The sequence below is a fragment of the Beta vulgaris genome, chromosome 1 (assembly GCF_026745355.1).
Source record: "Beta vulgaris subsp. vulgaris cultivar EL10 chromosome 1, EL10.2, whole genome shotgun sequence".
Lineage (NCBI taxonomy): Eukaryota > Viridiplantae > Streptophyta > Magnoliopsida > Caryophyllales > Amaranthaceae > Beta > Beta vulgaris.
Genome location: NC_079202.1, coordinates 33,774,392 through 33,790,805, shown reverse-complemented (window position 1 = coordinate 33,790,805; position 16,414 = coordinate 33,774,392). Strand labels below are relative to the sequence as shown.

The 16,414-nt window shown below is 38.9% G+C and overlaps 1 protein-coding gene and 1 non-coding gene across 2 annotated transcripts; both read right to left on the bottom strand.

Moving 5' to 3' along the window:
- Positions 1-17: 17 nt before the first annotated feature.
- On the bottom strand, positions 18-9,603 carry LOC104896355 (DEAD-box ATP-dependent RNA helicase 39). The gene is made up of 9 exons (XM_010683104.4): positions 8,953-9,603; positions 7,935-8,030; positions 7,632-7,820; positions 7,403-7,543; positions 7,024-7,164; positions 4,144-4,286; positions 1,474-1,603; positions 1,330-1,378; positions 18-790 (listed from the first exon to the last, which is right to left on the bottom strand). Exons 1-9 carry the CDS (start codon positions 9,475-9,477, stop codon positions 189-191), a joined length of 2,016 nt encoding a protein of 671 aa, XP_010681406.1. The 5' UTR covers positions 9,478-9,603; the 3' UTR covers positions 18-188.
- Positions 9,604-13,317: 3,714 nt separating this feature from the next.
- Positions 13,318-13,424, bottom strand: LOC125494473 (small nucleolar RNA R71). The gene has a single exon (XR_007270721.1). It is a non-coding gene; the product is annotated as a small nucleolar RNA R71 (small nucleolar RNA).
- Positions 13,425-16,414: the final 2,990 nt, after the last annotated feature.

Sequence of the window (16,414 nt, the reverse complement as noted above, 5' to 3'; positions counted from 1 at the left end):
ACCATGAGTTAGAATCATTTTACGCTGAAATAATCTATATATTAATTTCAATCAATATCATATAGCTAATTGTTATAAAAATATCAAAAGATTGTAAAACCTGTAAATGTCACAAGAATTCTCCTAATTTACATACAACTCACCTATCCCCCTGCAGAGCAAAAAAGTACACTAGGCAAAAACTTAAGCTAATTTTTTGTGACCGGGGAAGAACTTCGTCCTCGGAACCCAACCACACTGATCTTTGCAGATCTCTTTGAGGTACTGGAGCTTGTTAATTGTGAAACCTTGACAGCTTTCTTTGCAGGTTTGAACTGACTGGCCACTTTTTCAGGTTTCCCTTTTGACTGATTAATTGCAGTTCCAAATTTTCCACCTGAGCTTTTCCTTGCAGATGCCTGAGCAGCTACCCCTTTGCCAGGCACCCCTGCAGGCTTTGCTGAAGCAGCTCTGCCACTGCTTCTGCCAGGCACACCTGCGGACTTTGTTGAAGTAACTCTTCCACTGCTTTTGCCAGGCAGACCTGCGGACTTTGTTGAAGTAGTTCTTCCACTGCTTTTGCCAGGCCCACCAGCTGATTTGGCTGAAGCAGTTCTGCTGCTGTTTTTAAAAGTAGATGTCCGAACCGCTTTGATATTACTTCCTTGCTGTTGAGTGATACGTGTCCTGGCTATATCCCTCCTTACACTATCTACACTAAGAGATTCCAAGCTCTCATTTTTTTTAATAGCCTCCTCTATCCGATTGGCCAATGGCACGTCCCTCTTGGCAACCAAACAGGTCACTTTCCCTATTTAGAAAGTGAATGAAATAAGATAAGGATTATCAAGAAAATATATCACGGTAGTCATACAAACACAAACAAAAAAGAAGAAAATAGACCACATTGACTCCAGATTATTGCCTAGTCCTGAGTAGCCAAGAAACCCGGGTAATTTTTGAAGCATGGAAACCTCTATGACCAAGGTTTCCTTGTTTCTGAAACACCGGCCAATGTTGTGCTAATGACGCCCAAAAATAGCTAGGACCAAGAATTCCCACCTTGAAAAATACTTCCGTTTCCAAAACCCCAAAAAACCACCAATCGGCAGTCGTTCATGCTACATAGCTAGTAATTTTGTTATTAAACTACAGCTAGACATGCAAGTATCCATGAAGATAAAGTAACTCTAGGCTTTTATCTCAAGATAACACAATTTTGGGCTATTTATAAAAGGATAGACGAACAAGTCCATTCCAACTTTAGGCCATTAACAGTTATCAAATTGGACAATTGTACAACTATCAATTTCAGTAGAGGTTTTCTAATTGATTCTCTGTTTTGAGTACCTTTTGCACCCATACGTGCAGTTCTTCCAGTTCGATGGAGATAATCAACCTGCACAATTGATTGATTAAGATTATAGTTGGAAAGGGAAGAGAATGACTCGAAGTGACAAATAGAGAAACCAAATAATATGCGATCATACTCACAGAATTCTTAGGAAAGTCAAACATGATAACATGGTCTACATCCAAGTCCAGTCCCCTAGCAGCCAGATCAGTGCAAACCAAAGTGGGACAATCACCATCTTCATCTTTGAACTTTTTGAGATTCTCAACCCTTGATTCAACATCAAAGAGATGAGTAAATAGTCCAATCGATGCACAAGGTCATCAGGAAAGATTTATGTACAGAAAAGGTCATACAACGAGAGTGGAGAGGGAGGGGGGAGGGGGATGAGGAAGAATCAACAATATTCAGAACTAAGTTGCTCAAACTCTGACATGAGACACTAAGACTTCGTTATGGACCCAAAACATGCAATTATTTCATGAAATAGTTGACACATACTTGTGGTGGACACTAGTTGCTTAGTCTTAGTAACAAAGATCTAAAATTCAAATAACATTATAAATTCAAATTCTCGGAATCTTATTCAATAGTCTAGCAGTAAGCTAAAGTTTAACACCATATTTAAATAGCATCAATAGTCTTTCAAGTTGTTCCCTTGAAAAAAATAGTTTTCAGGTTAGAGTAAATCGAATGACTACCATAAAAAGGTTTGCATCACTAGCCCTCACCTGATGGAAAGAAATGGAACCTGCTACAGTAAAAGAAAGGGGAGCAAGCTTATTCGCTACCATAATTAGGACAAATAATGAGCTTAGCTTGCTTGCAAGCTACTCAATCTTAGCCTAAGTGAAATTTAAACCTTAACGATCCAAGCTGAACAAAGCAGCTCATGACCAAGCTCAATTATATTCATTAAATAGAATCAATCAGTCCTGAGTTATGAATCACACTAAAAATTCAACAAAAGAACGTATGAGGGCCTCGATGTATTAGCAAAACATTAAAAATACGAATATACTGACATAACACCCTTGATTGGTTGGAGCTGGTTGCTCATAACTCGGGCTTGAGTTGAGTTACTAGCCAACCAAAGCCTGACATCTCTGAACATGGAGTCTACGTTGTTGTGAGCTAAGATAAATGGAGCTACCACAAGCTTGAGCTCCGGTCAGCACACTATCATGCCTAGCAATCTAGCATAATGTTATTTTCAGGCACAATTAAGAGTCCATTTGTATAAATTAGTAAGAGTTGAAGCTGGAGCTCAAAATAATTCAGAGCTGAAGCTCACAACATCCTGATAAGAGTGGAAGCTCAGAATACCCCATAGAACAGACGTTCAACAAAACCATAGAGCCCAAAACTAACGACAACCATAAAGTTGGAACTCCAGTTACATACTAAGCTGAAGCTACAATTCACCAGAAAGTGCCAAGCCCACACATCTTTAAAATTACACCTCCAAGCACACATTAGTGGTTGGATGTATATACAGCAAGCAATCATGAGCAGTCCTCACCAGGAGAACTGACAATCTTGGTGCGACATTTCCAACAACCTATCAACCTTTTTCCAGCAGCCAGATGCAATAATATCAGCAAATACTTCAACTGATTTGCACACCCTCCCCCCCTCTTCAGGAAAAGCAACACAGAAGGTACCAATAACTGTATCCACTCGTAAGCTTGTGCACAGATCAGATACATGATCCATAATCATATTTCAGATCAAATACCCAGTATCTCAAATTTTCTATCTCCGCTACCGTATCAAATCAAATACAACAAATATCCAACATCCCAAAATATTTGAAACGAATACTACCAGAGTTCTGAAATCCAACATCAGAGAATCAGCCTCAAATCGAAATCAGTATAAAGGGTTGGATATGGGTACGTGTCCAATTCTTCATTCACCAAATTCAATAAAATGTTTGAATATAATAACATTTCTTTTCTTTCATATCACCCATTCAATATTTCTCCTGAAAATTTGTGCCATATGGAAGGGGTAAACTAATAAAAGTTGGAGGGAGTAGTGTAGACCTACTCTCTTTGAAGGAATCTGTCAAAACACAGGTACAAATTTTTACCCTCCTCAAATTTATCTTACAACTGAGAATAGAAAAACCTAACAATACATGAATCTAATCTATTGTTTACCAACTTATAGTTAACCCATTCCCATATCCTCCCTCTACCAAGTACCAACAATAAAAAAAAAATCAAAAATCATTCATCAATAAAATACAGTTTTCAATTAATTATATTGAGTAAACTGCATATGACAAAACCCTAAAGTTCAGTGAAAATCAGTTTTTGTGTTATTTAATACATATTTCTATTCAATCAAAATCGGGTGAGCTTAACAAAGTTCTATACTCTATACCCCGTAGCTGTAAGCATGGCCACAATAATCTTCTGACTTCTATAGCAGGCAAATTTCATTTCTGAATTATCATCAATTATATCAAATGTCTCATGAACCCAATTAAGTGGAACTAGAGCATTCTGAAAAGTCTATCAGGTTTCAACTAATAACTGAATCCATCGGCTGTTGTGCTGACAAATGGATATTTTAGCCAGTATAAGATGCTCTATACAGGAACTTCCAGTGAACTAACACACAAAAGTAATGCAACCAACCATCTAATGCACCAAAATAGCCAACAATACTAGACTCACTACAATTTTTTGATGAGGTTGAACCTTAAAGTTAAGTCTTTTGTCATGTTCATTTTAATAATGATGCACTTTCATTAACCAAGCACATATACTCCAATGTCCGACAATTGTTTATCATCTTACCTTTGCTCTGCTGGGACTTCTCCATGGTAATTGACTGTGAAGATTTGATTTTCACTAAGGAAGTGATCAACAGCGCGACTTGAATCCAAAGTATTACAAAAGACCATGACCTTATTTCCTTTGGACAAGCTAGGCTCAAGAACCTGCATTGACACGAAAAAAAACACATTACACTACTTCAGATAATAACCCACCCAAAAAGGAAAAACATCCATCAAACATCATATACTTAATTAGTTTGAGGCCTTAACATAAAAGACAAAGAGATCCCGAAAGAAAAAAAGAAGTTTCCTTTGTATTCTTGTTGCAAAACCTCCTTTCTACAGCCATTCTAATAAGTCACAACACAAACATTCATATCACAAATTTCCTTCAAATCAGATAGAAGAGGATTTTGATAGAAATGGCTCAGATATCACCCTCGATGTGGGCACAGCTTATGGGGCTCTAAATTAGTTTCTTAATTCTTATTTTCTAGCTATACATTGAATACTGAATATCAAAAAGGGTGAGTGTTGATCTTAAGTTTAATTACTTTTTACTAGCCTTAGACGAATCTTGGAGGCTTGAGTTTTAGATTATCGAGACAACTTGTGTCATAAGGAACTCCTGTGAGCTTACTGGGAACACCAACTTCAAAAAAGCAATATTTGCTATTACTCATTATTTTATTTTATTATGAGTGGAACTATTACTCATTATTTGAAATACTAGAGATGAAAGTAGAGTCTGAGAGCTTTCCAACTAATGGTAAAAATATAAAAGATACGGTTGTTGGCCACATGTGCAGTCTGGCAGAGAAACGAGGAAATTATGACCATTTGAAGTTAAATATTCCAAGCACCACTATTTCACACAACAAGCCTGCCTCAACTTTTTCCTTCACTCATTGATGGTGTGTCAATGTGTGCCCATACCACGTGACGAATTCCAAATTCTTTCTCCTTCATTTCATAATAATCTCAGCCATCAAAGTAATATAAGGACAAAGTTCAGTAGCACAATAAGCTTTAAGTGAGTTTTGGCTTCCCTCTCCCCAGCAATGGTGGTTTAAAAAATAACTGATTTGGTAGGCATAAGATTGGCAATATCGTAAAGGTTTTCAAATCTACAAACCGATATTACCCGCATCGTAAATGTACAAAAAACATCGCATTTTAGGCGGGTTTTAGGGATATTTCATGGCTTAAGCCGAAATTCAGTTGTATGACAACCGCATCATCCCTGTTCCCGCCTCACCGTGACCGCTACCGCAATCGTAACCGAAATCGTGTTTTCGAACTTTGGCCTATAATGCCAAAGTTGTTGCTTCTCTCTTCTCTTTTTGGGATTGAAATTCTGTTCTTTCTTGGATCTCCATGACCTTTGGGAATTATGACTGTAGCTTTCTCAAGATGGAAAGCAAAGTTCTCACTAGCCCCTATTGTTTATTTTTCAAGCAGTATCTCTCCCTTGCGGTGAAAAGCATGATTTATGGACCCTTTGAAAGTGAAGTCCTCATTTATTACTTCCCCTCTAATCAAAGAAGTGTAATTTATGGTCCAAGTTCAAAAACTTTGACAACTTATTACTACTATGCCTAAAATTTATTCATGTGGGATCTTATTTTGTTTATCCATGGGTACTTTCAAAATATCAACTTATGATTTATATTGATAAGTACTTAAGATATTAGCGGTAAAAAGTGTGCATAGGAGACTAAGGAAAAGCAAGTGTCACACTTTAGAAGCAGAGGTGATACAACTTAACTTGTTAATCAATTTTTTAATTCCATCGCTTTAAAATAATATCCCCCTCCCCCTTCTTCTATACTGTAGGTATCCTCCCTGCTATTTTTTCTTCCTCCTTTCTAGGCTGTTATATGCTTATATTGTTAATTACTGTCATTTATTCTTATACCTCGGCACCGTTACTGAAGCTATGATATAACAATAACATAAATATGTGACGTCACGCCTCACTACTAAGCGCAAGCGCTCTTACCTTGAGCCTCATGCTTTTGAAAAGTAAGCTGATGACTTATTTCAAATCTGCAATTGGGGTTCTCAACTTCTCATCGCTACTTATGTGTTGTGTTTTCCCTCTCCCCTAATCCTCAAGATCCACATGATTCTGTCAATTAGAGCCACATCATCATATCCTTTAAGCAACACGAGCAAGACTCTCTGCCAAGTGGACCTAGAACTCTTAGTGATAATCACAATATATCATAATAGTATTGAGTCTGTCAAAGCATTAGATCTCTATGATTTTAACTTGTAAGATGTTTGGTGGTCGTAAGGGCTTTCAAGGGATGGCATTTCTCTAGGTAGTGTAAACCAATCTGACTTTAAGTTTGTCACGTATCAAGTTAGTTGGACCTCCAGGATCACATCTATACAAATATATTAAAAGGCGTGCGAAAACATGAATCTGTGCCACGTGGCGCTCTCCCTAGGGAGTTTTAGTTCATGTAATCCATGTACAATAAAAAAATTAAGAAATTGCATAGTATAGGGTTTGATCCCGAGACCTCGAGTACATATACTAAGTTTTAACCACTAGGCAAAGTTGTATTTAGTGTTATTATCATAAAGTATTATATTAATAAATGAAATATTTTCTTACTCGGGCCATAGCACGGGCCTAATAACTAGTTGTTCCTTATAAGTTGAGGAACATCGGTATCAGCTTATTCTTCGAAAACAACTACATGATCCTTCCAACAACTATATGAACCTTCCAATAAATGGCAAGAAGCATGTCTGACAGAAGTTATCGCAAATGAATAATTACAAATGAAAGTGAATTGCATGGGTAAGTAATATCAGCTTACAGAAAGGAAGATGCAGAATCAATATCTCTATCAAGACAAAGATAATAAGACATGGCAAGGCAAACCTGTAACAGTGCTTCCAGCTTGTTTTCAGCTCCTGAAAGTCTTATGAAATCATGACGAGCAGATGCGACCTTTTTATGTAGAGTTGAAGTGCGCAAATGTATAATGCCTTGGAACTCCTCATCAACGAGCATTTGAACTGCCTTTAGTTCAAGAGCTTAGTTATTAACAGTGAACCAATCTGAGAAAGAAAATTGTAAAACCTATCTATAGCTAGTTTATCCTCAAATTCAAGAATATAAGATTAGGCAACAAAACTAACCACCACGATAGTGAATTTTTTAAAGCAATCACCACTACCAAAATGTGAAAAATGGAACTTCCAAGTTCTAACTGAGTCTGGAACTTGTCTTATTCAATTGACAGTGTTTCAGGGCATACCTTGGTCATTGTTGCCGCAACCAAGATAGTTTGGAACCCAGGGTCATTAGGTTTAGAAGCACGGTTCTTGAGTGGGCCAAGAAATTTACGAATATCAGGACCAAAGCCACGATCAAACATGGTGTCTGCCTCATCCAACACCTGAAATATTTAATCCTAGTCCTTGTTACAAGCTAGTCAAACTCAAGGAAATTAAACTTCAACAAGATAAAATTGAAAGAATTCTCACTATGTATTTGATATCACCATAAACCATATTCCCATCCTCGATATGTTGTAGAATCCTTCCTGGTGTGCCAACTACCATATCTATGGGGAGATTAAGTGAGTCCTCTTGAGGTCGTAGCCGACCACCACCACTTATCATAGTAGTCCTGAACCGTGCATGATGACTGATGGACTTTGCCACACGAAATACCTGTAACACCAATCCAAAGTCCAGATTAAAAAGTTCATATTCATAGCAACAGACATCTCAATCAAAATTTAGGATTACTGATAATTTGAAGTCTGATTGTAAGATAATAAATACCTGTTCCGAAAGCTCCCTAGTTGGGCAAAGGACAACAGCTCGTGGACGCCTAGGCTTTATTACAATGCCTGAGTTATCTTCGTCCCGCCTCAAAAGCTATTAAGTTGGCAGAATACATACATCAAAATCCGAGAATTGAATACACCAACCAAGTGATACTTTAGCTCATATAGAATAATAACAAAAAACACCAACACTGGTGGAAAATAATGCCACATCTTGCCAGCATAAAAGACTGCAAAACTATAGTAATGACTCTCTGCAAAACAAAACAAAAGAAGTACAAATTGCAGAGCTCTAGTGGACTCAATGAGTATCTCTACACAGCATAAAGAGCAGTCAAATCTCAATACCAAGCCTTAAAAAGAAGGTATAAAACAAAAATCTGACTCTCATCAATGATTGACCCAAAAACCAGTAACTCAACTTGTCCAGATGAGATAGAGAAGTACAGAATTAAAATGAAACGTCTACTTTCTGCTCCCACTATCCCCCCCCCCCCCCCTCCTTCCCTTCTGTATAATAAAAGCTCCATGACCCCATCCAAAGTATAATATTCCCACTGCTCTATGGCTGGATGTGAATCATATATAGCATTTTGAGTCATACCACATTAAATTGCGAGAAATTCCTAACTATTATGAAGTTGTTTTGTTCATAACAATTTGTAGTTGTATATTTGAAGACAAATGTTGTCTATCGAGTCATAAATATTTTATATGAATCACAACTATTGTATATGATCTATCATCATGTACATTGGTGAAATTTTAATGTTCCCTCTATCTATTTCTCTCCTAGTACTCCTTAAAACTTGTGACTGCCCCCGTTACAGCTAAAATGGAAAGGAAAAGCACATCTTTTATAATTAAATATCCAACGAAAAAAATGATATGAACACATAACCTTTTGAACTAGGCATTCATCCATTAAACTAACTTCAAATTGAAAAATCCAAATTTTTTTTGCGAACTCCATAAAAAATAATCAAAGAAATTCAGAAAAGAGCTAATATCACCTGAACTATAGGAAGCATGTAAGCCAAAGTCTTGCCAGACCCAGTATGAGACCCCAAAACCACACTATTTCTTTCGAGAACAGCTGGAATACCAACACACTGAATTTCAGTGGGAACAGATATACCCATTTCTTCCAAAGCACCCATAACCTCTTCACTCAAACCCAATTCCCCAAAATTTGAAGCCAAACCCTTTTTATTTGATATTTTATTAGCACTTTCTCCATTATTAACCAAATTTGAAGATGATTTAGAAGGTAAGGTTTTGAATTCTGGGGTTTTAAGACCATCTTTGAGGTGTCTAACCCTTAATCTTTCAAGAAGAATTGATTGTTTTGATGGGTTTGAGAGTTCTTCTGCTTCAACAATGGTGGTGGAAGAGCAGAGAGGCCTAAACCCTAGTAAAACCCTGTGTGGAAAAGTGAGTTTTCGAAGTGGGTAAGATTTGGATGATGAAAAGAGGGAGTGAGAAATGAGGTTGGAGGAGATTGATAGAGTGAGCATGCTTCTTCCTGTTCCCCTCATATCTTCTAAGTTGCAGGTTAGAGATTCAAAGCCTCTATATAGATGTAGTCATGTAGAGACTAGAGAGAGTCACAAGCTCACTATAATCTCATTCTCATGGTCTCACCCCTTCCAAGTTAGCAGAATTTTTTTTAATTTTTTTTAGAGGTCCCTAGTTAGCAATTTCCACTAGGCTGATAACAAGTCTACTCTGTTTGTAAAATTAGCCAAATTTAGTCAACGAACTAGTTATTACGCCCGGACTATGTCCCTGGTAAGAAAAAATTTCATTTATTAATATAATACTTTGTGATAATAACACTAAATACAACTTAGCCTAGTGGTTAGAACTTTAGTATATGCACTTGAGGTCTCGGGATCAAACCCTATTGTTCCAGTATGGAATAAGCGGTAGGGTGTGAACCGATATGTCCTTCGTATATAAGCCAGTTCGATTTCCTACAAAAGAGAACACGTAAGCTAACCTCGGGGGTTGATCTGAGGAACGTCCCTCCGATGCCTAAGTCAGTATTGGGTAAACCGGTAGCTCTCAAGTAGAGTATAATTGTGTTTGTGAATGTACCTTATGACTCAGATCAACGGGGTATTTATAGGAGCCGGTAAGAGTCATTGTTCAAGTAGGACTCTGTTCCTATTGGTTGGACTAGGTATATTCCTTTGGGATATACTTTTATCCACTATTGATGTTTATCTTTAGGCCCGTAGGCGCATTTAGATAGAAACTGGATCAAGCTCAGGCCCATGGATAATGGCCCAGGGAGGGATACCGTCTTGATATCCTAATGGAACCAGTATGACGAAGTCAACGATTCTGTAGTGAGTGTATTGACTATGACGATACATATCGGTCTAGGTGGACATGTATGAAACTTGGTCAACCCCCATACAACTATCCCCCAAGCCGGTATGTTTGGCAAAGATGTATCCTGCTTAGTCGATGTTCAACCGTCATGGGCATAGCTGATATGAAATAGCGTGGGAGGGTTAACCGGTGTCTGGGAATCCCAATCGTCGCCTCGAGGCGCGTGACTACTGTCAAAGCTCATTATGAGAAGCTGCTTCACAACTGTTTTTGTGCTTCATAATACGTGGCGTGATCAAGGGCGGGAAAAAGAAGAGTCGCGTAATCCAAACCGTGAATTTTTCAATAAATACACTTTGGTTGACCTCCATTCCTCACTTCTCTTCATCCTTCATTCGCTCTGAATTTCATAATGGACTTTCTCTCTCTAAGCTGACCCGCTGCATCTTGGCGGTTTTGATCGGATCTTTCCTTTCGGCTTTCACGTACATGCAGATACCGGTTTATTCCCTCTTCAATTTCCTTCTTCCAGGTATTTCCACAAATCTTTCCTCGTCTTTCATACCGTCTTATTTATGAACATGTCTTCAAATTCGGATTCTAATAAGTGGGTTCTTGAACCTTCTTTAGGTAGTGTTTTCGTAGTTTTCTTAGTTTATTTTTGTTAGTTTTTGCAATATTTAACCACTTTAACCATGTTTTTTGTATATGTGTGTTTTAGCTATTTTGGTTGTGGTTTATTGCACTTGGTCTCGTCTGGTTTTTGTAGGTCATCTTCTATGGAGTCATGCTTACACGGGCTTCGATTTGCGCACGATTGTTGGAATATGGACCATGTCCCGAAGCTTTGAGTTGAATAAATGAAGCAAGCTTGCCCCTGCTCCAAGCCACACGGTCATTTCACACAACCGTGTGGACTTGATACTGTGTTTTTGTGCTGCTGCTGAGTACACGGTCCTGTCACATACGACACGCCCGTGTTGCTGAGGATTTCTGGAGGCAGGAACTCTACATTTGGTCCTGACCTCTCTGCCACCACCTCACACGACCGTGCCACTTTTGACACGACCGTGTGGGTCTGCTCTGCTCGACATTTTGTACTACGTCGTTTTGTTTAGTTGTGTTTTTGGGTTGTATGTTTTGCACGGTTTGGAGGGGGTATATAAGAGATTTTGGCTTGTAATCTGAGGCGGCTGGAAAATCCTCTAACTCTTAACTTCTTACTCTCTACCCCTTAGTTTTATCTCTCTCTCTCCTCCATTGTTAGATCTAGATTTTCTCTCTCCTAAAAACTCTTACTAGTAGTAGTTTGTCGCTCAACTTTGAAGATTTATTCAAGCATTTTCGGTTTCTCATCTCTACTTTTGAAGCTTATTAGTATACTCTCTCTCTCCCTTACTTTATTTTGTTGTTATTTTTGTTTTTGTTTTTGTTGCATGTTGATTTGAACTAAGTTTTACTCCATGTTGCTAATGATTGTGTTTAGAAGCTTTGATTTCAGTTTAAATATGATGTGTGAGTAGTTCTCTAGTTAGGGTTGGGTGAAAACCCAACTAAGCCATGGGTTGAATAACATTGGGTGTTTTGTGATGAATTCGGGTTGAGCTACGATTATTCATGCTTTGGTTAATTGCATGTGTGTTTTGGTGGCCACAAGATGCTTATGCTACTACTCCTAATCTTGCATTGAGAGATGAAGTTAGGTTGTAGGCCGTCGTTTGGATTTTTGGATTAATTAAATCGTTAGTTGGAGTTTAGTTGTTTAATTCATGGTTGTGGATGCATTAGTCAAAGTAATGTAGGAGGGAGACCCCAATTGCTTGTGCTTGATTCTTCTCACAAGATCGAGAGACTTAATGAGTAAAATCCCCTTCCCTTCCTTGAGTTATACTTTCTTGTTCTAGATAGCTATTTGGTTTATGCATCGTTGATTTGTGCTTCGAGAGAAGACTTCTCAAGTATCTCATAGATTACCCCGAACTGTCACTTTTTCACCCGAACTTGGTTGACTCATTGGCTTGGTAGGTGTTGGATCCTGTCTACCCTAACGTTTTTCCCTCTTGGTAATTTCTTGATTTTATTAATCGTTGTAGTCCTAGTTAACAAACCCAAATTATTGATCAAGTTAGCTTGTAGCTGTTTTGCAAATTTCGGTGTCTCAAAGTCATTCCCTATGGATACGATCCTTACTTGCCCCATACTTGTTATTTGGTTAGTTAGGTTTTGATTGAGCAAATTGTGCAATGACATTAGAATTCGCACTATGTCAAAATGGCGCCGTTGCCGGGGAATGGCGTTTAAGAATTGAGTCTTTTGAGAAATTTATGAGACTAACTCATTGTTTTCTTATTTTATTTTATTTTATTTTATATTTTTTTACTAACGGAAACTAATCTCCACTCTAGTTGTTTTGTTGTATGCTAAGGCGCAGTGATAGAGTTCTACCACTTCTACCTTTTGACACTGAGCTTGAAAGAACCGTGAAGGCTATCCGAAGAGGAAGAAGAGCGATAACTAATACATCAGGTTCAAGCAGCTCCCAAAGGGGTCCTAGGCAGGATTCGGTGCACGAAACCCTCAACTCACTCAAATCAAGTAGTAGTAACACTCCATTAGATTCACCGAGGTCTAGTGTGCCCGAGGACTTCACAAATCCGTTTGGAATGGCAGAAAACAGAACATTGAGGGATTTTGGTGCCCCACCACCATATGAGGATGTGAGCGGGATTGCTACTCCCACCACCGAGGCTAACAACTACGAGTTCAAGGCCAACCTCATCGGTCTTATTGAAGGTCACCAATTTTCTGGAGCTAAACATGAAAATCCCCGGGCCCATCTCCGACAATTCTTGCGATATTGCAACACCGTGAAGGTAAATGGAGTTACACCGGAGTTCATCCGAATGAGTTTATTCAAGTTTTTTCTCACCGGGAAGGCATTGGATTGGCTTGATAAGTTGCCCCCGAATTCATTGACTACTTGGGACCAAGTCACATTGACTTTCCTATCAAAGTTTATTCCTCTTGAGAAGACGGACGAATTAAGGTTAAGGCTTGCTAGCTTTGATGAGGTAAGAGATGAAACTCTCTTTGAGGCATGGGAGAGGTTCAAGAGCTTAATGGAAGATTGTCCCCATCATGGGATAATGGATGATTGGATACTCCTACACACATTCTATAAGGGGCTTTCAAAACAGAACAGATTGTGCCTCGATGCGGGCATCGGGGGGACCCATAATGAAGAAACAACCTACGGAAGCCCTCCGAACAATTGAGGATGTCGTCCAAAACTATGCCGATTGGAGCAAAGGAGAACGAGAGACCCCTACAAAAGGGGGGAGGTATGATGTTAATGCAATTAATAGGTTAAATTTCAAGTTTGATGCACTCTCATCTAGGCTTGATGCACAATTTACATCCCCTCCCCAACACATGCATGCATCAAGTTCTTCTCATAACAATATGCCCATGCAACTCAATTCATGTGAGTTGTGTGGAAACAATGATCATGCTCCTTCCGATTGCTATTTGTTGATCAATGATCCTTGTTCCCCCACCCCATCTATGGAACAAGTGAATGCTATGAATAATGTACATGGTCCTAATTTTGACCCCTACTCCAACACTTATAATGAAGGATGGAAGCATCACCCCGCGTTTGGTTGGAGGGGAGGTCAAACCCAAGGTCAAGGTCAAAGAGCTGTTCAAAATCAAGGTCACAATAATTTCGTGAATCGAGGTCAAGGTCAAAACAATTTCGTCCCTAACCAAGGAAATTCCCAAAATGTGAATAGGTTTCAAAATTAAGGCCAATTTTACTCCTCTAATAATACTCCACCAGATTTTAATGGGGGGTTTAGGCCTAATCTTGCTCCTATTTCGCAAGCACCACGTCTTCAATTGCAGGCTTCCCCTCCTCCAAAGTCAAGTCTTGAACTAACCATGGAGGCATTCATTAATGCCGAAAGCAGAAAGAACAATGAATTGGAGGAAGGGTATAAGCAATTGCAAACCCACAATAAAATGATGGAAACGCAAATAACTCAACTTATTAGCGCTCTCAAGGAAAAGTCTAGTAACTCTTTGCCTAGTCAAGGCGTAGACCCTAGAGAGCATGCCAATGCCATTGTCACGCGTAGTGGGAAGAGTCTAGGGGAAGTCCGAGTCGAAGAGGTGGGTGAGTCTAGTGAGACCCTATCGCCACAAATTGTTAAAGGCCATGATGATGAATTAGATGAACATGATAAATCTCAACAAGTTGCGACGGAAAATGAAAATCAACCAAAGAACATGGGTAAGGAAAAAGAAAATAGTGGATCACCATTGCATATGGCAAGGCTTCCGTACCCCGGGAGATTTGCCGGGGCGAGACTTGATGAGCAATTTGCTAAATTTTTAGAAGTCTTGATAAAACTCTATGTTAACATCCCTTTCACCGATGTGATCAAACAAATGCCCACATACGCTAAGTTTCTCAAGGACATCTTGAGTAACTAGCGTAATGTGGACTTTGTAGATACGATAAACATACCAGAGACTTGTAGTGCCATAATTCAAAACATATTGCCTGCAAAACTCAAGGACCCCAATAGTTTTTCGATTCCATGTGCTATTAATGATATGATAATTGATCGTGCTTTATGTGATCTAGGTGCTAGCATTAGTTTGATGTCCCTCTCAATGTGCAAAAGATTGAACCTAGGTGCATTAAAACCGACTAACATTTCTCTTCAATTAGCCGATCGCTCGGTTAAGATGCCCATGGGAAAGCTAGAGGATGTCCCACTTAGAGTGGGAAAACTCTTCATCGCGGTCGATTTCATTGTGCTTGATATGGAAGAGGACTTGAATGTCCCAATAATCCTAGGTCGGCCTTTCTTGGCCATGGCGGGGGCACTCATTGATGTGCAAAATGGTAAGTTGTCCTTGGTTGTTGGTGACGAAAAAGTGGAATTTCAATTAAGCCAACCTATGAAATGTCCATCCTCTATGCATGATTGTATGCGTATAGATACTATTGATTACGTCATTCATGAATCCATGTATGAGCATATGCATAACACTAATGATCCACTTGAGTATGCTTTATTGAGAAATGAGCAGGGAAATGAGAAGATCAAAGAAGTAAATGCAATAGAGGAGTACCTCGACTCTACTCCCACAATTGAAGAAGAAGAAAGAGAAAAGGAGGTTCACCTTGTGATTGGGGAAGAGGACATGATCGAGGAGAAATCAAATGGTAAGGAAGTTCCTAGCGTAGAATTGAAACCTCTACCTTCGAACTTGAGGTATGAATTTCTTGGTCCCTTTTCCACCTTCCTCGTGATTGTCAATGCTTCGCTGAATGAAGGTGAAACCTCTAGATTGTTGGATGTATTGCGGGTGCATCTTAAGGCTTTGTGTTATGAAATTAACGATTTGAAAGGAATAAGCCCAATGCTTTGCATGCACCGCATTTTATTGGAGGATGACGCTAAACCATCGATTGAGCGTCAAAGGAGGTTGAACCCTCCAATGCTTGGGGTTGTTAAAAAAGAGGTTCTTAAACTACTTGCCGCCGTTATCATCTACTCTATTTCGAATAGTAGGTGGGTGGCACCGGTGCAAGTAGTCCTTAAAAAGGGAGGGGATGATGGTTGTAAAGAATGATAAAAATGAACTCATCCCTACTAGACCCGTGACCGGATGGAGGATGTGTATAGACTATCATAGGCTAAATACATCCACCAAGAAGGATCACTTTCCCCTTCCCTTCATTGATCAAATGTTGGAACGGTTAGCCACTCACAAGTATTTTTGTTATCTTGATGGTTATTCGGGTTTCTTCCAAATTCCCATCCACCCAGATGACCAAGAGAAGACAACATTTACTTGCCCGTATGGCACCTACGCATATATCGTAAGATGCCATTTGGATTGTGCAATTGTAACACCCCAATAATTCTCTTTTTCAAGAAAATACTTTTATAATAACCCTTAGAGAATTACCCAGGCATTATCGCCCGTGTGATAACGTTTCGGCTTACTTAGAATTTTGCAGCGGAAAATAACTTATTAAAAATCAACTTTATTAAAACTTATGAAATCAATAACAATTGTTAGAAGTAAACACACCAACTTAAAACGAACTAATGT

Bases quoted from the DNA above. Each gene is read 5' to 3' on its own strand.
- LOC104896355 (XM_010683104.4), bottom strand. From the start codon at position 9,477: ATGAGGGGAACAGGAAGAAGCATGCTCACTCTATCAATCTCCTCCAAC. The intron at 7,821-7,934 runs GTATTTATTATC...TTGGTGTTACAG, and splicing joins CTAGGGAGCTTTCGGAACAG to GTATTTCGTGTGGCAAAGTC. The intron at 7,165-7,402 runs GTATGCCCTGAA...CTTGAACTAAAG, and splicing joins TTGCGGCAACAATGACCAAG to GCAGTTCAAATGCTCGTTGA.